A 25576-nucleotide genomic window follows, 5' to 3' on the forward strand; every position below is an offset into this window, starting at 1 on the left:
CCTGCCCCCACCAGTGACTTTACCATAACAATCATGGAGAGATACAAAGGTCACAGTTAATATCTGAGATTTAAAAAAAAGAAAAGTGGCCAGTAATGAAAGTGTGTGCCATGGGAAAATGGAAATTAACTGTCAGTTATTCACCCTCTTACAGGCATCTATTGTATTAGATTACAGGAAATCACAGTACAATAAATGTGCAGCCTGTTAATGTTTTAACTGATCATGACAATTAACGCTCCAACCTCCCTTCCTCCTTGCTGCCCTAGCTGGTGAGCCCAGTTCTGCAGATGCTGACACACCTAGAGTGTTGCTAGATATTATGGCAGATACTGGCCCCAGGCACCGAGCCGGTTAGCTTAAGGTATCAGCAATGTGAGCAGGTTTTGACATTCCTGCAGGATTGCCATGGCTTTAGGCAGGCAGCCTTCTTTAACCAGCCGGCAGAGCATCTGCTGCTAACTACCTCAGTTTCTGGTGTCATGTGGCCTTAAGCACTGCATCAGAAGTTCGCTGCTTTATAAAAAACACCCAAGGTAGCACTAAACTTACACCAGGCTGGCTAGGATAACCACACAGTAGAACGTAATGGCTACAAAGGCACATACATCATTCATACAATATATTATATTTTATATAACACTTAGATACAAAGAGAAGGACTATGGTTCAGCTGTGCACAGCTCAGAGAACTTTAAAATTAAAGGTAAAACACCTAAAAGTGATCTAAAAATAACACCTCTCGACCTAAGAATAGCACAAGTCTAAAGTCATTGCCTTTGGGCCTTCCATTGCTAGAGGGGAGTGTTGGGTCATAATGGGAGTTGGGTATCTCCCATTCCCATTAGTATAAAGCTGCTGTTGCTACCCCAGAAGGGCCATGAGATGTTGACTATTTAAGCCATGATGCTTGTAGGTCTAGAAAAGTTGTTATTGGACGCGGGTTGTATATTGCCCATCCAGAGCTTTGGGCAGGTGTAATTGGGGGAAGAAAGCAATACTTCTGTGGCAAGTCCATTTTTTGTTTAAATGCAGGGGGTGTTTGAAGCCCCAGAAAGGTTTGGAATGTTAGAGCAAGTCCAGCTGGGATAATTTTGGGCAGGTGATGCAGTCATAGGAACGTGTTAAATTGCATCACATCCCTGTGGAACATAGCTCATGTCCCTCTAATTCATCACATGGCTCTCACCTCTGTGTTTTATAGATAGAATACAATCTGCATCAAAAATAAAATCACACCATGTAATATCTATACTGTACACAATCTGACATAATAGCAAGCAGCAGCTGACAATCACTTGGTAGCACCTTGGTTCTGACTCACAAAAGTAGGAAATGAATCCCAAATTTTCTGAAATTTTCTGAAAACAAATGAACATGCAGTGCTAGACAAATCTACCAAAACTTCATTTTGCCATAGGAACAACACTATTGCCATAATAGTGAGAGCCATAACAGAGAGATGCAGATTGCATGGTTCATTTTCTGCTTCAACGGATATATGCAAATTGCTCTGCAATAGTGTTTTTCCAAAGACAACTGCAGACAGATTTTATACCTATTAATGCCTCCCTTCATGAACATTTGCTCCAGGAAGTGGCAGGAAATTACTTCTAACGCCATTTCTACCTCCTTTGTTCCCCCCTAGTTAGGAGAAGGAAGTTAGTTGTTTGTACTGCAATTCAATGGCATGGTGGCCATTTTCAAGGCTGGAAGATTGTCCTGAAGGCTGATTTGTCTGCAAAACCAAAGAAGACTCCCAATTTGAATCACATCTTAGCCATGAGAAAAACAGTCCTCCGATCAAGTAATGGCGTTGTTGTGGCACCAGCGATGTTGCTCAAAAAAGACAATTTAAAGAGAAACAGCCCCACCACCACTTTGAATGAATGGAAGTTCTTCAGGCAGATGTTGTCCTTTTTCCTTCTGCCTTCAGTGTCACAGTTGATGCCTTCTAAATAGGACCCTATGTGTTTATACAGGGCACAACACAGTGAGGCATCTGAGTGCAACTGGAATAGAAATATTAAATAATGATCCTTCCATCTTCAGGAATATGCACATGGCAACCACTTATCTGCAAAACAGAAGAGACAGAGGCTTGAAAACCTTCAGAAATTGACCTTCTGAGCAGAAATGAAGTGAATTCATTGTATAAACATTATTAATCCTTATGATTGGCTTCACTGATACTGTTGCCATCTTGAGTGAGCAAAATCTTGGGTTTGGGGGAAGGTTCACATGGAATTTCAAAGTGTACATGCTACACTTGTGGGTAAACTCACTATTGGAGTAAACAGGGGGCAACCAGACCAACTTGGATATGAGTTATAGCTGCTTCTTACACCTGTGGTAAGTTTTGGCCCATCCTGTTCGGCTAGAATCCAGACATACTAGCTGAAGCTTAGACAAATCTACTGCTGCTGGTTGCACCTGCTAATACCAATGGTGAATATGTCCCTATACGATGATCTAGTTGGCATAATAAATTTGACCTACTCTCAAGGAGGCTATGGCAAGCAAGGTGTTCCGTGCTTTATTACAAGACTCTTTTGAATCTGTATATGTTACAGCAGAACATGATCACCCTTGTTTCAGTAGGCAGAAGTCCCTACAGCATGGGACAAGGTCAGCTTCTATTACGCATTAGAGGGCACTGAAACAGAGGTTTCCATAGCAAGAAGAGAGATACTTTTGTGTGGACAAAACATAACAGCGACAACTCTGAATGGGGACGACTGTTTGGAAGGATTGTGTGGTACTGAATATGAAAGCACTATTTCTTTATCACATGTTATATCCCTTTCCCCTACCCTTTGTCTGCACATCTATTTAAGCATTTTGGGGCAGGGACTATACAACTGTTTGTACAATCCCTGCACAATCGGGTCCCTATGCACTACTGCAATAAACGTGATCAATAAAAACATAGATTTTTTTTCTCCCTACATGAACTTAAGCCTCGCCTGGGGTAGAATAAACGTGCATTGCTTTGAGTACAGTGAATTACATTACTCCTAGGGTGGGAAGAAACAACCTCTTTTGCAGTAACAGGTGCCATTAAAATGGTGGCACTTACCTAGGAACATGAACATCCTTTAATATGGAAAATGTCTGAATCTGGGATCCGACGGATAGTAAGTTTCACCTTTAGAAAAACAAACCAAAACACACACACACGGTTCACCTTGTTATAGCTCAGTAAATCCACATCTGATAAAATATCACTGCTCCCCTAAGCCTCCCCGTAATCCCCCCATCTAAATACCCTCATCTATTAACAGTGTTATTTGGATTGTCTCTTGGTATTTGAGACAGGCTTTCTATTGCTCAGGCTACACTGGCATTGGGTGACCTCAGCAGATCCAAACATAAAGGTGCCCGTATGGGGAGGGTGGGGTGCGGAGATCATGCGTGCCAAGATTGCAGCTTAGCTGAGAGAAATACAGCTCTCCACATGGGACCCAACGTATATCGGTGCTATGTACTGTGAGGGCCTACTCAGACTTCCAGCCCTCTACCAGAAGGTGATGAGTGTTGAAAAAGGAGTTACGCCCAACGGTTAGGGAAGGGGAATCAGGACTCCTAGGTTCTGTTCCCAACATTCTGAGTGTGAGTAAAACATCCTATGGATTGAACACTTCAAGCAACCTCCTACATACACAATAAACAGGCATTTCCTTAATCCAAGAAGCTAACAGCCTAAAGGCTTGAAACCAAAAGATGCTGAGCACCCGTCACATCCACTGACGGACTGCATGAGATTTATAACTGCTCAGCATCTCAAGAATCACAATGTGGACACTCTGGCCCTTCCATTCCATGGGAGTCTGGGGTGTTATTGCAAATCGGTACAGAGTGGGATTTTGGTGTTGATGCTACTGGTGATTACCTCCTATGCCTGGAGCTAAGACAGCAGTCGTTGGGGTGGATTTTGTGTTCACAACCACCTTTTGTGCAAATGGTCTCAGCAGCAGCTTCTATCCCTGCTGAGACTCCTGACCAGAAATGATTTTTCTGTTGCTTATAACTTTATTAGCATCCAAACAATTAAAAAAAAAAACATTCAATAGACTTTTGGCACGTAAATAGCCCTCGGAATGCACGTTCCAAAGTTGAGTGATTTTGAGCTATCTGCTTGCCAGGCACTGGGGTAAAGGGCGGGTATAAACCCTTGCAGAGCTCAAAAATGGCAAAAAGGAGTTTGCGCTGATTTCCCGCCGCCACAAAGAATTTCCCCCTTTGGGACAGAACGTGCATGGAAAGCATCAGTCCCAAGTGTGACTTGTGGGCAGTTATAAGTGTGTGAAAACCCAAGGTTATAAGTTAAACTGTTCTGCAACCTTAACTATACAGACATGTACATTTATATGATGGAGTGGGTGCCATGAATAGACTGCTAAGAAAGGGTTAACTCTCAGTGGGTGTCTGCCTTTTATGAAAGGTGTAACGATTTCTTGCCAGCACTGCTGTGTCATGCATTTGGATCTCTTCCTGGCCCTAGTCACCACCTTTGGAACCCTGCCCCCAGGGCTAATCCCCCAGTCATATGATGATGATCAATATCCATTCAGATATTGCTAGGGACCAAGAGATGTGAGGGAACACAGCTAATCTCAGCTACTCTCCATAGTTCCTCAGGACAGGAGTGAGTCCTGAAACTCTGAGGCTTGGATTGGCAGAAGCCCTTGTGAGATCATAATCTGACCCCCAAAGCTATGTCTCTTTTCCCTGACCAATCACCATTAGGGTTTACCTTCTTTCTCATGGACCTGCTGATAAACAAGGAAACCTCATCCATGCTCTGTGTGCGCAGGTCATTCACAGCCACTATGTGATCCCCGTGGTGAAATATACAGCCTAAGTGGCTGGGACCCTTCCAGTGAGAGACACTAGGGAGGGGGAAGAAGAGACAAAGAGCATGAATGGGATTGTTTGGGCCCGCTGTCCAAACACAATTGACTGAACTGTTTCACTCCAACTGTGCTGCATGGCCCTGAACCAAAATGGGAAGTGGTAAACAGGTTAAAAGGGATCATTGCTTTTTGGTCTGATTCTTGGTTTTAACCAAACGGCTTCATCCATTCTAGCTGGTACTTCCAGCGGGGATCTGATTACAGGTCATGCAGCATTGTCCTCCCTTAATCTAAGAGGTCTGGCTTGGGTAGGGTCACCAGGCAGGGCAGGGACTTACCCTGTTTGGTTCTGAACAGTGCGGGGACAAACACTCTGCTGATGTAACTACACTGCCTCTGAGGGAGAGAAGTTAGCTCTTCATTTACCTGAGAGGCTCTTTCCAGGCCACCTTTGCAGCCCAGACGGAACTAAAACTCGGCATCTGAACAGCAGGATCAGAGCGTTGTGGCTGTCCCTGTAAAGGGATGCATCAAAACTCTGCCTCCAACTACCCTTGTGGCAATTTCAGTCAACTCCCTTAGAATCCTTCAGCTGGCCTCTCTTTGCTGCTGATCTCTCCTGGCTTCTCCCGGCGGATTAGCAGCCTGGAAGCCCGTTGACCCCTTGATCTGATGCTCTGTTCCAAAACCGTTGCCAGCTGAAAGCAGCCAAATCCTTTCAGTATGAATTCCCACTAGGGTTGCCCTGGGTATTTAGGTCCAGATCCAAGTTTTGCAGCTGGGCCCCATCTCTGATTCTTTTGTGGTGTTTCCTGTTCTCGCGGATAGGGGCTGAAAAAATTATTTCCTCCAGACGCACAGTCCAGCTGATAAGTGTGGTACATCAAAGCCGTGGCAAGAGCCACTCTTACTGCTGAGCAGCAGTGAAAGAGCAAGAGGCAGCACAGCAGGGGACAAGGATGAAACACTGAACTAATCTTCCACGCGGTCTGTCCTTTACCCTGCTCCTCTTTCCTCTCTGCTACTTTATTGATACTGAAGATCTAGGGAGAGGACTGAGTTCCACACTGCCTACTTACTCTGCAACGCTGCTGGGAGAACTGTGCACCCAACATCCAAGAGTGACCATGTCTGGACTATTCCCAGTGCTGAAAATGGTTAGAGAATACCTGGCTGCCATTATGCTGGGACTCCCACTCAGGTCAGCCTGTCTGAAACACTTTGCACTTACAGTCTGCATTGAACCCTAGGCTCTCTGCCAACACTCCTTATTTAAACCACACCACAGGCATGTGAGATAGCTTTGCTCATCTGTGCATAGTAATATTAACCTGCGGTGCAAAGAGCTGAAGTGATTTGTTTTAAGACACAAAGCAAACCAGCGATTCATCTGGGAGTAGAATCCAAGAGTCCTGCCTCCTAGGCCCTTGCTCCAAATACGAGCCCATAATCTTTCTGATGCTTTGAACCATCAAAACACACTCCCCCACCCCAAAGTATTATCACATTTTCCCACAAAACTGCCTCTTGATTAGTGGTAGACTGGGGTCAGAATCGGACACTTTCTGCATATCACTGAATTTTCCTGGGTTACAGCTTCCCCACCCATAATATGGGGCTAATAACTTGTCCAACCATACAAAATGCTGGGAGATTTTTGGTAGAAAAGCTTTTACTTATTGATATTTAACAAGACGTGTACCCCCTGGCCCTCATAGACTTTAAGGACAGACTGGACCATCTTGCACATCACAAGCTACAGAACCTCACCCACCCCCCTCCTGTAATAGACTGGCAACTCAGCCAGAGGTTACGGAAGTCCTCAAATCATGGTTTAAATACTTCAGGTTACAAAGAAGCTACCATTTACTCTAGTTCAAACCAGCAAGTGACCTACAGAGGAAGGTGAAACCCCCCTAGGTCTCTACCAATCTGACCAGGGGAAAATTCCTTCCTGGGCCCAAATATGGCAATTAGTTAGACCCTGATCACATGGGCAAGATCCACCAGCCAGATACCTGGGAAAAAATTCTCTGTAGTAAATCAGAGCCTGCCCCATCTTCAGACACTGGGGATTTTTGCTGCTAGCAGTTGCAGATGGGCCACATGCCGTTGTAGGCAATCTCATCACACCATCTCCTCCACAAACTTATCAAGTTCAGTCTTGAAACAAGTTAAGTTTTTTTTGCCCCCACCACTTCCCTTTGAAGGCTGTTCCAGAACTTCACTCCTCTGATGGTTAGAAACCTTCATCTAATTTCAAGCCTACACTTGTTGATGGCCAAGTTATATCCATTCGTTCTTGTGTTAGCTTTGGCACTTAAATAACTCCTCTCCCTCTCTGGTATTTATCCCTCTGATGTATTTATAGAGAATGATCATATCTCCCCTCAGCCTTCTTTTGGTTAGGCTAATCAAGCCAAGCTCCTCGAGTCTCCTCTTGTAAGGTAGGTTTTCCATTCCTCTGATCATCCTATTAGCCCTTCCCTGCCCCTGTTCCACTGAGGGTCACATAAACACAGGTGAGTTTACCATACGCATAATGGACAACTGACAAATTATGCCATTCATGCTGATATTAGAATAATAGCCTTTAGGCTAATGCTTTCCCAATGGTTACTACCCCCTGCCTGACACACAAGAAATACCTAGCTCTTATATAGTGCTTGACAGGCATTTACATCTGGACAAGTACCCACCACCATCAGACGTAAAGGCCCTACCATATTTGTCCTGCTGCTTCAATAAGCGTTAGATTACTGGTGACATCAGCATGAGGGATGCAAATATCCACCTCTTGTAGTTGGCTGTCCTCTGTGACTTTGCTGTAAGAGAGGATGTTGTAGACAAGTCAGACTCTACCAATCAGACAACTGAAGCACATACTCACTAATGATAGGAAGTAGAGATGGAAAACATCATTCAGGTCATCTAATCCGTGCCTTCCTTCCTCACCCTTGTGAAAGTTCATTATTGTTCCCTACAGTCTGTCCTTCAGGGCATTATCTAGCCCTACTGTTAAATATTGCAGATGCTGGATTTGTCAGCATTTCTCTTGGAGAATATTCTGCTCCATGAGATCTCACCATTAAGAAGCTTGCCCAAGGTCTAGTTCAGGGGCGCACAAATGTTTTGGCCTGAGGGCCATATCGGGTTTCCGAAATTGTATGGAGGGCCCGTTAGGGGAGGCTGTGCCTCCGCAAACAGCCAGGCGTGGCCCAGCCTCTGCCCCCTATCCGACCCCCCCCTGCTTCTCACGCCCTGCTTCTCGCCCCCTGATGGGCCCCCTGGACTCCTGCCCCATCCAACCCCTGCCGTTCCCTGTCCCCTGACCGCCCCAGGAACCCCTGCCCCTGACTGTCCCCCCACCACCCCATCCAACCCCCCTTCTCCTTCCTGACTGCCCCCCTGGGATCCCTGCCCCCATTCAGCCCCCCGTTCCCCGCCCTCTGACTGCTCCAACCCCTATCCACACCCCTGACCACCACCCCAAACTCCTCTGCCCTCTATCCAACCCCTCCTGCTCCCTGCCCCCTTACCGTGCTGCCTGGAGCACCAGTGGCTGGTGGCATTACAGCCACGCCACCCAGAGCACTAGGACAGGCAGCCATGCCGCCCAGCTGGAGCCAGCCACGCCACCACGCAGCACAGAGCACCAAGTTAGGCTGCGGCTCTGCAGCTGCGCTGCCTGGCAAAAGCTTACAGCCCCATTGCCCAGAGCATTGCTCCGGCTGCGCAGTGAGCTGAGGCTGCAGGGGAGGGGGAACAGCAGGAGAGGGGCCAGGAACTAGCCTCCCCAGCCAGGAGCTCAGGGGCTGGGCAGGAGGGTCCCGCAGGCCGTAGTTTGCCCACCTCTGGTCTAGATGATGGGGAAGGTGTGGCTGTTATCTATTACTAACACAGTACCTCCTTTCTCCTTGGATGAGATAGGTAAAATAGGGGGTTTAATAGGCAGACTCTTCTGGCTCTGATCTTGAAAGGCGTTTAGATGCGTAACTCCCATTGATTTCAATGCCTAAACACCTTCTAACGCTTTTACTGCTGTTTTGTGCTAGAAATCACACTCTTCACTATCTTGCAAGAGACAAGGAAGCAGAGAGAAAACTTCTAATTGTGCATATTAATAAATAAAAACACCACTAGTAAACTCTTTCCAAACACGATCAGGGCTTTCATCTCCTTCCTCAGCCCAAAACAGACCCTAAAGAGCAACAGCACCTACTCTTAAAAGTGTTATGCGGTGTATTTGGTTTTTAAGACCTGGCCATCGCAAAGTCAAAGCTCACAATTCTTACATTCATCCATTTCTGGCTTGTGTGATATTGACTAGAACAAGGAGCAATGCGGCTATTTAAGTCCATAATAGCTATCTCAAAGATCTGGGCCTAATGTGATTACTTTTAAAGAGCATTCTATTACATATTTCAGCCCAAAACATCCTTACTTGATTATTATAGATAACTGAACCACGGATAGTGACGATGCATTTGGCTTTCTCTCTTCAGTTAGCTGCTTATTGGTACTGCTTTGCATGAGCTGTTGTTGGTTTTCATCTGCCTCGCAGTTTCTTAAATCTATGCTATTTTCTTGGCTTCTGGGAAGGGTCAGGAATTCATCACTTCTGCATGTGGGCTGGAGTTTCTCTTCAGGCAACCTAATGAATAAGAACGCTAATAAAAAATGCACAGGGCTGGCATGTCAAGTCACGGTTACTCTTGTTGTGTTTGAAGTTGTGTCAAATAGATGTCAGTGAGGCAAAGAACAAGAAGTTCTTGTAGCAAATCCAATGGCCAAAATTACAGCTAAATGAACTAAACTAGCCTCCTAAAAATGGAGCATAAAAACCAAAACACTTGCAATATTGAAAGAATATTTATTAAAAATGAAAACTATTCCAAGCAACTTGGTTTAACAAGGAAAGGAAGTGGAGATTGTTGGCACTGCAATATACTGGCTTGTGGGAGCATGCATCATTAACCTCTACTGGATACAATGTGTCAGACCTGCTCAAATGCTTGTCAGATTATTTGTTGCACCTTCTAGTGGCTGGAGGCCTGAAAAGAGTACCAATTAGTACCAACAGTTAATGGAGAGATCCTTTAACTCAAATGGGACAGACTTGTGATCTGGAGTGCAAGGTCTTGAGTTCTATTCCCAGTTCCACATATAATATTAATATAAAATGTGCAATTAAATAATATAGTAATGAACTGGTGTATATGAGTGTGTACAGACTACTGTCTTCCATTGGAGAGAATCAGAATTGTTCATCTGTGTGTCACAAGTATTAATGACAACAGCCAATGGAAATTCTCCTATAACTCAAGAGTTAGGGGCCTAATATTTTGGAACTGGAGGATCTGACTTCTATGCTGTTGTCACTGAAATTCTTAGTGGCCACCCTCTGGTGCATAGTGAAAGCTGTGAAGTTTCTATGTGACCCTGGATTAATACTCTGCACTTCTGTACTGTCTTTCATGTGACAATACTGATGCATATTGCAAACATCAAGCAAACATCTATGAAGTAAGTAATATTAGACCTGTTTTATAGGTAGGAAAATTGAGGTACAGAGAGGTGACTTGTCCAAGATTACCCAGCGAGGCAGAGGCATACCAGGAAACAGTTCTTTTTTAACAACATTGCCTGCTCTAATGAGCGTCTGGCTTGGGTGTCTGTGAATGTACATGGCTGCAGATGTTACATTGTTTAGCCCAGAAAAAACATCAGTCAACTTCTTACAGTGCCACATTTTATTCTGTGTAAGCCTGTCAGGATGTCATAATATATAAATTTCTGAAGTGAATTTGATTTTCACTCTAGTAATCTCTCCCCCATAGCCAGGGGTGAAAGTAAGTTAAAGGATTTATGGGTACGCCGGAGTCCTGAGCAGGGGGCGTGGCTTAAACTGGAAGAGACATGGCCTCAACAGGAAGAGGCAGGGCCTTAAATCTTGATTTAAAGGGCCAGGGCTTCATCTGCAGTAGTGGAGACTGGAAGCCCAGGGCCCTTTAAATCACCCCTGAGCTACCAGCTGCAGAGGCAGCTGGGAGCCCCCAGAGCTCCTCAGTGATTTAAAGGGCCCAGGGCTCCAGCTGCTGCTACCGCAGCGGAGCCCCGGGCCCTTTAAATCACTGAGGAGCCCTGGGGGCTCCCGGCTGCCACCGCTACCTTGGGGCTTTGGGCTCTGGCAGAGCTTTAAAGGGCCTGGGGCTCCGCTGTGGTAGCAGCTGCTGGAGCCCTGGGCCCTTTAAATCGCTCCCGAGCCCCGGGGCTCCCAGCCACCTCTGCAGCTGGTAGCTCGGGGGTAGCAGCGGCCAGGCTCCATCAGGAATTTAAAGGGCCCTGGGGCTCCAGCCGCTGCTACCGCCCCGGCCCTTTAAATCCCTGCCGGACCCCCACTGCCACTACCCTAGGGCTCCAGCACCAGGGCTCCGGCAGGGATTTAAAGGGCTGGGGCAGTAGCAGTGGCTGGAGCTCCATGGCCCTTTAAATCCCTGCCGGAGCCCCGCCACCACTACCCCAGGGCTTTGGCAGCAGGGCTTAGGCGGAGATTTAAAGGGCTTGGGGCTCCGGCAGCCTCTACCGTTCCAGCCCTTTAAATCCCTGCCTGAGCCCCGCCGCCACTACTCCAGGGCTTTATATTGCCGTCGGGGAAAGCCGGTCCTGGTACAGTGCACCGGCTCTCGCCAGTATGCCATCCTGGGGCGTACCGGCTTACTTTCACCTCTGCCCATAGCCCCAAGAAAGCCTCTCCCAAACAGGGTGCGTTCTGTAGATTTCCTCCTGTAGACAGCAGGAATGCAGCTCTGATCATATTGTTACATTGTATTGATTTTTAAATACTAAAAGAAAGTGCTACCTACAGAGGTTTCATCAACACGTACAACTTCCTGCTGAGATGATCCTCCTTCTGCATTGGGTTGTGTGGTTGAACTGGGGGATCAGACTTCGATAGCTCACTTTCCAGCTGTTGACAATGAAAAACAACGTGGGAGGTAAACATTTTCTCTCTTCATCCACCAAGGAGTCCCCTCAGCTTCTTTATGTAGGGTCCATTTGTGCTGTATTGTGGCTAATGCAGCTCAGCCAAACCTCAGTTAACCAAAATACTCTGCTAATCCAAGCTCAGATGCATTCCTTCCCAAACCAGTGTGCACTACATTGTTCTTCTCTTCCATCTTAATTTAACTGGGGGGAGGGATAGCTCAGTGGTTTGAGCATTAGCCTGCTAATCCCAGGGTTGTGAGTTCAATCCTTGAGGGGGCCATTTTGGGATCTGGGGCAAAAATTGGGGATTGGTCCTGCTTTGAACAGGGGGTTGGACTAGATGACCTCCTGAGGTCCCTTCCAACCCTGATATTCTATGATTCCTGCTAGCCAATGATTTGTGAGTTAGGTTCTCAAGCAATCTTGCTACCATTGGGTTTGGACAACTGAATATTCTTTTGGAGCAGGATCAACAGAGAAACCTACCTGATGTGGCTTACCTGTGCTAGAACACTGCTTGGAGAAGCATAATATTCTTCCCCCTTCTCTCCGGTGTTCTCATCTGAATCCAGCAGCAGCTGACGTTGGCTGGTCTTTTCAGAATTGTTATTCTGTTTAAAAAAAATGCTTCCATGTTTAATAGGACATTACATTATCTACATCTGACATATTCTTTCCATTTCCTTGGGAAAAATCCATTGGGAAGGGTTGTGGGAAGACTTGCTCCTCAAAGGCAGAAATAATAACACCATACGTCTGACTTCTGAACAAGGCTTCTGTCTTTGCCCTCAGTTATACACTCAATCAGCTGCAGGTGCAAAGCTGTGAGTATTAATATCATTTACTGTAGATATCTAAATAGCTGATTTGTGGATGCAATGTTTGTACCCACCGTTGCCTGCCCTCGCAAATGACTGCATATGCAGAAATAGCTGCTGCGTTCAAACATCAGGTCTAATGGTCAAAAATTTACACAGGATCCCGTATGGATGTTGTGTCCCTTGTGCACACTGGGGCCCCAATCCTCAAAGTTATTCAGATGCTTAACCCCCTTGACAACAATGGGGGTTAGGGGCCTAAATATCTTTGAGAATTTGTACCTGGGTTCTTTGCTCCACACCCAGTCCTGATGTCCTCACTTAAACAAACACCCTCATTGAAATCTAGAACTGGTTGAAAAGTGTCAACTTTTTTCAATGAAAAGGAGACATTGTTCATCTTTGATCCCCTCTGTTAAAAGCAGTGGGCGTCTTGCCTGAATAAAGAGTGAATTATTGGCTAGACAGCAGTTTCAGCTATTGACTTGCAAAGCTCAGTGAGCTGGAAGCTATGCCTGGCTATCTGAGAGTAGAAATTGAGCCCAGTATATACTGGATGGTTTGCTTTGCCCTCAGTAGGAGCTAGCACAGAATGGTCCTTCATAAAGACCAGGAGTATTTAACAAGTCATGGAGGAACAAGTCACTTCTTCAAGCTAAATCCGCCATCTCTACATTCCCTCCCCCTCTTGATTTGATTGTCCTGCAGAGTATAATTAGTATTTAGCTTCTTATCAGAAAACCTCTCCATGCCATGTTTGATGCATTCCTTCTTTATCTCTCTATTACATCTTCCATGGCAATACATTTTAAAGCTACTAAATGTGCCACTGAATATATTACTGTTTTCAACATAAAGCAAACTAATTACACTCTTTCTTTCAGGGAAAAGGAGGAAACTGGCATTGAACAGAAATGAGGAATGACCAATCGATTTTTGTGCCTTGTTGGTATTCACTGATTACAACACAAAGGCTGGCACTTATTGGAGCCTAGAGTCAACACAGGTCCAAGAATGTTCCCATAGAAGCCAATGGGAGCAAAGATGGGACTCTACAGTCCTGATCTAAGGTCCACTGACGTCAGTGGAGACAGACCCTCCCTTGTCTTCAGTGGACTTTCAATCAGGCCCTAAGTGAACAAGGTGCCTAAAGGCTTGATCCTGTAGGGTGTTGAACATTCCAGTGAGAAGCTGAAGACTCTCAGCTCCTGCTGACTTCAGTGAGAGTTGAATGCTCATCACTAGTAAAGGGAAGAGTAACCACCTTTCTGTATTCAGTGCTATAAAATCCCTCCTGGCCAGAGGCAAAACCCTTTCTCCTGTAAAGGGTTAAGAAGCTAAGATAACATCGCTGGCACCTGACCAAAATGACCAATGAGGAAACAAGATACTTTCAAATCTGGAGCGGGAGGGGGACAAACGGTTCGTCTGTCTGTGTGATGCTTTTGCCAGGAACAGATCAGGAATGCAGTCTTACAACTGTTAGTTAGTAAGTAATCTAGCTAGAAATGCGTTAGATTTCCTTTGTTTAATGGCTGGTAAAATAAGCTGTGCTGGATGGAATGTATATTCCTGTTTCTGTTTCTTTTTGTAACTTAAGGCTTTTCCTAGAGGGATTCTCTGTGTTTTGAATCTGATTACCCTGTAAGGTATTTACCATCCTGATTTTACAGAGGTGATTCTTTTACCTTTTCTTTAACTAAAATTCTTCTTTTAAGAACCTGATTGATTTTTCATTGTTCTTAAGATCCAAGGGTTTGGGTCTGTGTTCACCTGTACAAATTGGTGAGGATTCTTATCAAGTCTTCCCCAGGAAAAGGGGTGTAGGGCTTGGGGGGATATTTTGGGGGAAGACGTCTCCAAGTAGGCTCTTTCCCTGGTCTTTGTGTAAGATGCTTGGTGGTAGCAGCATAGGGTTCAAGGACAAGGCAAAGTTTGTACCTTGGGGAAGTTTTTAACCTAAGCTGGTAAGAATAAGCTTAGGGGGGTCTTTCATGCAGGTCCCCACATCTGTACCCTAGAGTTTAGAGTGGGGAAGGAAGCTTGACACTAGAGCTGGCTGGAATTTTTCAAGTAACCATTTTTTTTGGTCAGACGCTAACTTGTCAAAACTGAAACAGTTCATGCAAGATGGGTCATTTCTGACCAATTTATCAGTTCAAAATATTTAAAAAACAAAACAAAACAGTTTTGAAACTGTCCGTTGTATTTTTGACATTTTTGAAGTGAAAAATTCCAGTTTTTTGGTTCAAAACAACGTTTTGTTTCAAATTTTAAGCTAATTATAGTTTAACTTTTTTTTTTTTAAATAAAAAACCATCACAAAATGGAACATTTAAAAAAAGTAAAAATGAAACATTTTGATTGAGCTAAACAGAATTTTCTGGGGATCGTTGAGTTGTGAACATTTGAGGTGGTTTTTTGTTCGTTTGTTTGTTTGGGGGGTTTATTTATTTATTTAATTTTGCCCTGATTTGGAATGGGAATCTCTTTTGAAATCTCAGATTTTTCTGGGATGGGAAAACTATTTCCTTCCTAGCTCTACTCCTTACCTTCCAGGATTGAGCCCTAAATTACACCAACACATGTGTATCTAAATTCTCTCTTGCCAAACAAATGGAATAATCTTATTAGCTATTATCACAGATTCAGGACAAAAATGTAATGCAGAGGATATACTGCAGCAGTGCTGGATTTCAAAAGGCATTTGATATAGGCCCTGATTCAGCCACGTGCTTAAGCATACACCTAACTTTAAGCACTTGAGTAGCGTCGTTAACTTCAGTGAGAGTATTTATATGCTTAAAGCTAGGCATGACTTGAGTACCTTGTTGAATCCAGATCATAGTGGCACATCATAAAACTAGGAAGAAATTGGATAAGTACCACGCAGATTAAAAATAGCACAAAGTGGGATGTGAAACTGGCTGAATAGCGATCAGTGGTGTTCCCTCACCTGGAGTGCCTATCAGGAGTTCTGCCAAGAATATAAGCCCTTTTGAGTCCTTTTCATTATGTGTGTTGGCAGTGCCTCGCACAGTAAGACCCCCATTCTGAGTGGGGCCTTTAGTTGCTACTGCAATACAAGTAATAAAATCATAATAAATAGCTTAATCCAAGGAGTTAGTAGCAGGGAGTGGGAGTCAGGACCTGGGTTCCTTTTAACATATTCATTATTTAGAGTATGTAAATTCAACTTGGAATTAGCTGTCATGGGAACCAGAGGGACAACAAAGAGATGGGTCCCTGGCCTCAAAGTGTGGAGTGACTTGGATAGATTAGGGACTGGATCCTGCAAACCCTTACTCAGATGAATGAGTCCTTACACAAGTAGACCCAGTCATGTCTATTTGTGAGAGTCAGAATTAATTACCTGAGGAAGAGTTTACAGATCAGGGCCTACAATAGTGAGTCACTAGTAATTCACTACAATCTAATACCAGTAAATGTAGAGTCATGCTTCTAGAAAAGGAAATAAACACAAAAGTACAAGCCAGGAGACAGCTTTCCAAGTAGCAATACGTGCAGGAATGATCTGGAGCTGATAATATTGTACTAAGAAATTTACTACCTCTTACTATCAAATAAACCATGATGAATGCTATTCCTTGTTAGCTGTTGGGCAAGGCTATTCATTGTACTTTTTGCATAGTCTCGAACAGAAAACAGAGCTCCCCCAATCCAAACTGAAGGTCGTGTGAAGTCCCTGTGTGCCCCACCTCTCCTGTCCACAGTCCTCCTAGTCCATCAGCCCAGAACTGGCACCCGCAGCAGAAAGGGACTTCTATGCTGCCTGTTACACAACAAGGGCCCAGCATTTTGCTCCAAGGCAATACAAACCTGAGAAGGATTAGCAGGTAAAAGAGAAGTGGGTGAGCCAGAGGTCTGGTCTGCACACAAAATAGCACCGGTTTAACGAGTGGTGTAATTTTCATCTGATTTAGTTAAACTGGTGCAGCTGTCTATGTGTAAACACTCCTATTTTAAGCCTGGCTGAAATCAGTTAAAGGTGTAAGCTAAACCAGCTAAACCAGGTTTATGCTGATTCAAGAGTATTCATGCAGGGCTGGGCACCCAGTTTAACTAAAGAGGTTTTTAATCAATTTGAATTAAACCAGTGCCAGTTTTGTGTGTAGGCAACCCCTGAGAGATGCTTGAAAGACAATTCAGGAAGAACATGGGCACAGTCTACAACTACGTTAGCAAGGGCAGAGCCTCGGCTTGCGTAAAGTTGTAACTCCATTAAAATCAATGGAGCTGTGACAACTTGCCCCCACTGTGAGGGAATTCTCAGTCATGCTCTCAGAAGGGGAAGGAGCAACTGTTAGAGCTACACAAGAAAGAATCACAGCCAGTTAGAAGAGGTTAACAGTCGGAGCCAGCTAGACTTGCTAGGGGGGTGTTGAGTCACCGTTCATACAGATATTCAGGGTAGATGAGGCATGACAATAAAGCTAGGTATATGCTGCAGCTTAAATCACCTCACTGAGCGATGTAAGAGACACTGACATAAACACCTGGGTGGACAGCATTATGTTGGTGAGAGAGCATCTCCCCGCAACAGAGCTTGTGGGGCTGGAGTAGTTAAGCCAGTGGGAGAGCTCTCTCCTGTTGGCTCAGAGCAGCGCATGAGAGACCTGACAGCACCGCAGCTGCATCGGTGCAGCTGCGCCACTGTCAACTCTCTAGTGCCCCAGGTTCACGAGCATCCCTGCAACCTTTCCATGTGTAAGAGGCGTTACAGGCCCTGCTAGCCATGCTCACCAGACTAGGACGAAGAGGCGCCGGTGAGCTCTGGCGAGGCTGCTGTTCAGGGAGACCGCGAGAGCCAGGATCTGAGTGGGGCCTTTTCTTGTCGTCTGCGGGATCTTCCACCTGCACACCAAAGGGAAAACACTGACACCCTGTGCAGAGAATTGCAGCTGTGTTATTGGTGGGGGGCGGTTGGTAACAGAGCACGGTCTTCGTTACGCTCCCTCTGGACCTTTGTTGCGCTGCCTGTTCGTGTGGTACTTTGCGACTCTACTAAGCACTGCTTTCCTGGCAGCTATTCATTTGCTTTCCCTAGACAAGTCTAGAGGCACACCTGGAACGCAGCAGTACTTTTTTCCTTTCTTTTTAAATATTGAGGGGGAAGCGGGATTGACAAAGGACAGTTTGGTGCCCCACTCCCATAGGAAGTCAATGGAAGTCGGACACCTACCTCCCATTTGTGCCTTTGATTCTCTCTTCAGACCTTAAATCCTAACCACCAATCAGGAACTTCACAGGTGGCAGCCGGGGAAGCATCCTGCACTTGGCTTTGGTAAGATGTGCCAACCCTGATGTGCTAAAGGGGACCTCCTTTAGGGATGGGAGGGTCGTTCAGTCTCCAGGCTCATCATCCTTGGCCCATTTGCTGAAATAGCCAGTGAGGTTTCCAGCTGAGGCCATCACCATCCTAAACCCCAAAATTTTCTTAAATGCCGATAGGCCAGACAGCAGGAGCCTTTTATCGGAATTCCCTCACATTCGAGCCTTAACTTCTACTTTCCAATCCCAAGAGAAAGCAAAATGTTCCTGTCAGGCCACTTGCCCGAGTGCAAGCTGCCCTGAGCTCAAGAGAACTTCCTTTTCACTGAGAGGTTCAATTATACACACCAAGGATCACATGTAGTACTAGCAGCAGACTCATTAGCAATAGCTCCTTACTTCAGTTTTGTTGCAGTCACTCGGAATCTCCTCGTGGGTGCTCACAACTGTTTCATGAAAGGCTGGTGGCGAAGACAGGGGCCGACCTTTGCTTCTCTGAGCTGCAGGATTCTGGTTCTAGGAGTTCAGTGACAGCAGTATGAGGACAGATGGGTCCATGGACAAAAATCTGCTCTTAGAAGCCCACGTGGTTCCCAGTGTTGCAGAGTTTTAGCTCCAAGGCTCAAGAAATGAGAATTAGGGATACACTGTCATTCTGAGAGATGAAGGGTGAAATTCACCCCTGCACAAGGCCCATGTACTCTTTAGGTCCTGTGCACTTTACTTCTACAAGTACATGTTTCCTAATGAACAAGAGATTCTTTAGCGTTTAAGTGGGTCTTAAGTGGTGAGCAGGCATTGTGCGGGGCCTCTGCACAGGGGTGGATTTCACCCTAAAGGAATCTCTTGTTCATTAGGAAACCGGTGTTATAGGGAAAGTGCACTTAATATACTTAGGGTCTAAACCAGTAAATTTCAATGTATAGATTCCCTCTCTTCACAAGTTACTAATGAAATTACAAACCGCTCTTTTTAAAGAGGCTGATTTGTGCATGTAACAGCTGACTCTTCTGGTACTATAACGTCACCTGAGCGGAGAAGCCATCTTCTTTTACCTTCATGCGGGCTGAAGACAGGGAAGTGAACCAGTCGTCAACTTGTTCCCTGTGGGTTGGAATGATGAAACGAAAAGTTCAGTATTATCATGCACAAGAGAAAATAAATGGTGCATCTCTGTCTTCCTAATAACCTAAACCTACATCCACTGATGTCAATGATGGTAGATTACTGCCTTAGGGGAGCTCACTCTGCTGTAGTGTGGTGGCCTTAGGGAATGGTAGGAGTGTGGCCAGCAGACCCAAAAACTATGCAGACCCATTGGCCAAAACGTCCCCAGAAAGATTGGTTCTGTGAGGAGGCTCCTGTTTCTGTAGGCAGCCCATTCAAAACCAAGTTTGGGCTGTGCATAGGAGCATATGACTACAGCCCATTACACAAAGCATTGGCTAATAAAGGCCAGTGAGATTACACAGTGGAAAGATGGTCTCTAAAAGCTCACTTCTGGCATGCGTGGAGAATTCCTGTGAGGTGCGTCTCAGGCTCCACACCATGGTCACATTGTAAGACAACTAGGAAGGAGACGCTGCATTTTGTTCACAAGTAGGACCAATTTGATGGGCTCTGGAACTTTTCCCACTAGATGACTTAAGGGAACAATGCACCGCGTGAATGCATGCTTGAATGATAACTAGGTATTTGGTGTTTTTTCTCTTTGGGCTTAGGCATGTTCTTCCTGCTTCGCTTATGAGTACAGGGTACCATCCTGCAGTACTTACTTTGATGAAAAACACTCTCATTGACACAGCAGCAGGAGGGGAAGAAAAGGGAGAAAATCTGGGGCAAAGCAGCTGGGAGCCCCTCTACAAAGCATGCTCCCTCCTGATCAAATTTCTATTGGCTGCTGAAGCAGCATTAATTCCTGTTCTTTAAGAACAACAGAACATAAGAACGGCCATACTGGGTCAGACCAAAGGTCCGTCTAGCCCAGTATCCTCTCTTCCAACAGTGGCCAATGCCAGGTGCCCCCAGAGGGAATGAACAGAACAGGTAATCATCAAGTGATCCATCCCCTGTTGCCTATTCCCAGCTTCTGGCAAACAGAGGCTAGGGACACTATCCCTGCCCATCCTGGCTAAAATAGCCATTGATGGACCTATCCTCCATGAACTTATCTAGTTCTTTTTTGAACCCTGTTACAGTCTTGGCCTTCATAACATCCTCTGGCAAAGAGTTCCACTGGTTCTTTCTCTGTTTTCCACCTGTGGAGTGGGAGTAGGTTCTAGGTACAGTGGGGACATGTGTGGGAACCAGGCAGCTAGGGTTCAACTCCTGAATCATTCCCCTACAGTCTATTCTCCCTCTGGACTCTAGAGAATGATCCTGCCCTATTTCCCCCAGGGCAGGCATGTCCCCTACAGTTGATTCTCTGTGAGCAGGGCTAAGAATTTCTTTCCCCATGGATCCCAAGAGACACTTGTTCTGGTGGCTATGCCCTCTGCCATCCCCCCACCCTCACCACAAGTACCTGTCCTTCCCAATGAGGTAGTAATCCCTGCTATTTGTGCTGATGGATATCACTTCCTCAGGGTGGCATTTGAACATCTTCCTTACTGCTGTCATCTTCTCATAATTACTTATGCCAATCTCTATATTTGAAATCCTGTTGGACATGCATATGAAACATTTACTTACATAAGGCTTATCCCATACATTGATGCACACTGTGAAATGATCATCCATAAAAGCCATGAGGATCAAAGCCTTCCTGATCATTTCTATGCTCTTGCTTCAATAACTCTTCCTCTGAGATTAATGAATCACGTTTACTATGGTGGTTCCTCAGGGCCAGCCAAGAACAGGCCCCCACTTTGCTAGGCACTGTTGTAATGATTACATGTTTTAAAACACAGCCAACGTTAACAATAGAGCTGGCTGAGAAATGTAAGGTCTTTCCACAGAAAGGGTTATGCAAAAGTCAATAAATACATAAAATAAAAATGTCCTGGGTTTTCAATGGAAATGCTCCCACAATGTTTGTTTTTCGAAAATGGGGGAAAATTCAGTTTTTGGAACCTGAAACTGCTATTTCTTCCTTCCTTCCTTCCTTCCTCTCCCTTTTTTTTTAAATCAGAAAATTTTAAAAGAAACAAAAAATATTCATCAACTAGAGGTGAAAAAAGCTACTTTTATATTCGTAAAAGAAAAAAAAAAACACCCCCCACAGCTTTCTGGGTAGAATTAGTCTGTTGTTACAGCATTCAAAATAACCCTTTTGATTCAGCTGGCTGGAAAGTTTTCAGACATAAAGAATTGCTTAAAGAGAACTGCACTGTTTGCTTTCTTATAACGAAGAAGCACAACAGAAATATGAGGCCTGTGGGGGTGGGGGAAGGGCCCATCCACAGGTCTTTGAAGCCAATGTAAAGACTCTTGTGCACTTCAGTGGGCTTTGGATCAGGCCCAAGGTGCAAAAACCATTGGAGAATCTTTATTGTTTCTGGGCCCGATCCTGCATTTCTTATATATCCCAAACACCCCGGGCTAGAGTGTGATTGGTTCATGTACACGCAGCCAAAGGCCGGAGAGAGTGCCCAACGAACCTCCTTTGCCGTAGCCTGCCCAAAGAAGTGTGCCTGGTGCTGTGCAGTGACTAATCCCTTTATGCACTGCCATGGTCGCGTGCTATCCCAGTGTGGGTGGGAAGAGGCAGGGCAGCCTGTGCTATCGCCCATATAATCCCTCCCTGAGCTCCCCACAAGGGGCCACTGCCTAATTGACAAAATTAGGTCCTGCTAGGACTATGTAGGTATCTGGAGTGCACAAGGAGTGTGGGATCAGGCCTAGAGTGTGTATCCAGCTGAAATGCACCAGCCTTGGACCAGTTTCTGAAAGCCCTCCCGAAGCTGAATAGATCCTTCCGTGTAAAGTCCCAGTGTGGAGAAAGGTGCTCTTCAGCATCAGTGTGGCAGAATCCCTTTGTATGTAGGAGTACTTGATGTTGTCCTTGGAGAAGATAAGAGACCTATGACTGTAGGTAATAGAAGCCTTTGTTTTAGCAGTGTGTGCAGCTGATATAATACCTGGATCCTTTACACAGTTGTAGCTTGGTTTTTGTATATATAAATCCCATTAAGTCTATCAAATAATACAACACTTTCAAGCTCATCCAAAGCCTACTGAAGTCAGTGGGAGTCTTTCCATTGACTTGCATGGGCTAAATCAGCAGCAAAAGGTTAAATCTGTGATCTCATTTCAGACTGCTGATGTGTGGTTTAAAAGAAAAAGTGATGAACTTCAGATACCTACTGGTCAATTGCAATGAAACCCTTTATCTGTTGGCCTTTAAGGTACTTCAGGGTGTAGCATCTCTTGCTAGACTTGCACAAGGTAAAACATCGCTTTTTCCAAGAACTCTGCAGAAAGGAAAGTCAGTTTGCCTCTCGATAAAACTCAGAACAGCAGAAATAACAGAGGCGTGTTAAGGGATTGCTGGAGGATGACTAATTTGGGTTTACTGTACCTGTGTAGTGAAAAGCTGAGGAGGTGGGGATTTGATAAAGTCACCGTGCTTGCAGACTTCATCATCCTGAAAAAAGTTGACTTGATTTCCTACCAAACAAATAGAAATGAATGGCACCGTCACTCCATTTGTTGTTAATTAATCTCCTACATGGGCCTGCTTCCAAAGTGCTCCTGAGCACTTGGCTTCTGTGCTTCAGAGGCCATGAAGCCTGTTCAGTGAGAAGACAAGCACAAATAACAGCTATAAAGTGCAAGGTCCAATCACATTCCCATTTATGTTGATTTTATTGCTGCCGACTGCCCCAAAATTGTAAACACAGGGTAGTGATAACTGACAATGTATTGCATTGAGGAGGTGCAAGGGTCTGTGTTAGGTCTGGTCTAATTTAACTTCTTCATCAGTGTTTTGCAAGAGGGAGTAAATAGCACACTAATGAAATTTGCAGATGGCATTCAATTTGGAAGAGTTACAAACACCAGAGAGGACAGAAAATACTTTGGTGCAAGGAAGGAACTAAAAAGAGGAGCGACATGGACAGAAAGTAAAATGGGGAAAATGCAAGCTAATGCCTCTGGGGAAAACAAATCCAAATGCATAGACTCATGATGCAGCACACCACGGCAAGCTAGCTCAGTTTGTGATCACTGGGTGGAATTGATTAATCAAAATCTAACTCCTTCCTATTTAATGTGCTTTGCAATTCCTCCAAATGGGCTGTAGATAAGCAAGTTCTAGTCTTAACTCTTTATAACCTGGAAGCCAGCCTTTAAGATGTAGATTTATTTTTAAGGTGCCCAAGGACTATGTGGAGGCAGCTGGAGAGCCTATAAAGGACATGCCTTCACCCACAGCAAACCCCATCTTGGACCTAGCTAAATAGATAGATAGATATACACACTGAAGTCAATGGGAGTTTTACCATGGCCTTTAGAAAAGACATGAATGTCTTGGAACTACCAAATGTGTCCCCTACTTGTTTGGTTTAGTTCCTTTACACCAGTGGTCCCCAAACTGGGGGGTCTGGAGGAACGTTCGGGGGGAGGGGGTCCAGGCCAGCTCCCAGGAGGGCGGGGAGGGAATGCCTGCCTCAGCTCTGCTCTGGCCCCACTCCCAGCCCCGGCCCCGGCTCCCAGCCCTGCTCCCACACACGGCTGCTGGCCCTGACCATGGCCCAGAAGTGGCTCCGTGGCCCGGCAGCAACTCCACTCCCACACTCGGTCCCAGCCCTATACCCGGCCCTGCCCCAACCTGGGGCCACAACTGCAGCCCCGGCTTCTGTCCCAGCCATGGCTTCATCCCCATTCTTGGTCCTTGGCTCCAACCACAGCTGCAGCTCTGGCCCCAGCCCTGACCATGGCCCCAGCTCCCGACTGCAGTTCTCGGAGGCAGGGAGGGAGTGAGGCGGGCGCAGACAGAGGTAAGGGGGTGCAACATAAAAAGTTTGGGGACCACTGCTTTACACTCTATCCATCTCAAACTCAGTTCAAACCAAGTCTGACAGGAAAAGATGCTGTTTTTTTAGGGGAGAAGGCTGCGTTGGAGCATGTGGTTACTGGAAGAAGCCACAGGGGGTAGAATTATGGCATTAACATATGGTATATGCCAATTTAACCTCTCACTTTTTTGTATGCTGCATTCCTTTCCCGTACGTTCTATGTTGTCCATTGAAATGTCTTTAGGAAAGAGACTTGCCTCATTCCTTCTCTGTGAGATGTCCAGCACCTCATTGGTGGGGATGTTACATAAGAACTGTAATAATTTGAAAGCTGGAACAACTTTTCATTTGACAAATCTCAGTAGATTCTAATTCTTACCTGTGGAGTTTTTTGTAGATTTGAAAGCCATTCCGATTGCTTTGACCTAGAAAATGAAAACAAGCAGAGATTTAGGGCTAGATTCTTTCACCCTGACGTGAGCTGAGCAGTGCCTTTGTTGGCAAGGAACTCCACTGGCAGAATCTAGCGCTTAGTAAAGAAAACACATCACAAACTTTCCCAAAAATGATCACAAATATCTTTTTATATAGGCCAAGTGGATTTGCTTGGCACCAAGGAAACCTACCCAAAGAATTTTACTTTCTGTCCCTTTCACAAATAAACAGCAACTGTAACCATGAAACAATGTTTATTATGATTATTTGTTTCTGGCAGTGCCCAGTGTGATTGGCACTGAAAAACAGAATGATTTTCAATGGAAGTTAGAAAGGTCTGGGCCCATGACACACAGCAAAGGGGGTAGATATGTATTTTATAGCCTGGGTATTTGAGGGAGAACATCTGTTCTCAGTTATCTCGGTATAGATTCAGATTCCTTTTCACTGGAATTACTCCACATTTTCATTGATGTAATTGAGATTGCACTGTGACCAAGAGAAGTTAAGTGATCTGCCCAATGTTATATAACCAGTGAGTAACAGAGAAGGAAAAAGAACCTGTCTAATAGTAGGGTAGAATTTTGCAGAGGTGCTTTGATGTGTATTTCTAACAACATTTAAAAAAATAAGTTTTTAGTAGGACCAGACCTACATCAGAATCCTAATGTGGAACTGAACCCATAAGGAGTTTGGTGGTAGGAAGTGATTTTAGATTAATACTCCATTTGCTGTATTTTTGTTGTTGCTTTAGGTATCGTGCCTTTCAACACTTTTACCCAACCAAGAACTCCATTTCTGCATCATCACAATCACAGCTTTGTCTTCTAGCTATACTTTGCCTTCCTATTTCTTTGCAGTTTGGGCTGACAGCAACAAACTTGTGCCAGCTGGTTACTTTATTGTGTGTATGTCACCACGCTCCATGTGCTGGATGCCTTTGCATTATGTTACAATTAATCATAGAATATCAGGGTTGGAAGGGACGTCAGGAGGTCATCTAGTCCAACCCCCTGCTCAAAGCCTGACCAATCCCCAACTACATCACCCCAGCCAGGGCTTTGTCAGGCCTGACCTTAAAAACCTCTAAGGAAGGAGATTCTATCACCTCCCTAGGTAACCCATTCCAATGCTTCACCACCCTCTTAGTGAAAAAGTTTTTCCTAATGTCCAACCTAAACCTCCCCCACTGCAACTTGAGACCATTATTCCTTGTTCTGTCATCTGC

The 25576-nt window shown here is 45.1% G+C and overlaps 1 protein-coding gene across 1 annotated transcript; it reads right to left on the reverse strand.

The window, feature by feature from the left end:
• Positions 1-665: 665 nt before the first annotated feature.
• PLEKHS1 (pleckstrin homology domain containing S1) lies at positions 666-24323 on the reverse strand. The gene is made up of 14 exons (XM_077822872.1): positions 24293-24323; positions 22476-22564; positions 22262-22368; positions 20481-20615; positions 18985-19060; positions 18356-18472; positions 17429-17539; positions 12347-12457; positions 11723-11826; positions 9301-9510; positions 7580-7681; positions 4757-4892; positions 3080-3148; positions 666-2077 (listed from the first exon to the last, which is right to left on the reverse strand). The coding sequence occupies exons 1-13, from the start codon at positions 24321-24323 to the stop codon at positions 3080-3082; spliced, it is 1398 nt and encodes a 465-aa protein (XP_077678998.1). The 3' UTR covers positions 666-2077.
• Positions 24324-25576: the final 1253 nt, after the last annotated feature.

This window comes from Eretmochelys imbricata, chromosome 7, assembly GCF_965152235.1.
Source record: "Eretmochelys imbricata isolate rEreImb1 chromosome 7, rEreImb1.hap1, whole genome shotgun sequence".
NCBI lineage: Eukaryota > Metazoa > Chordata > Testudines > Cheloniidae > Eretmochelys > Eretmochelys imbricata.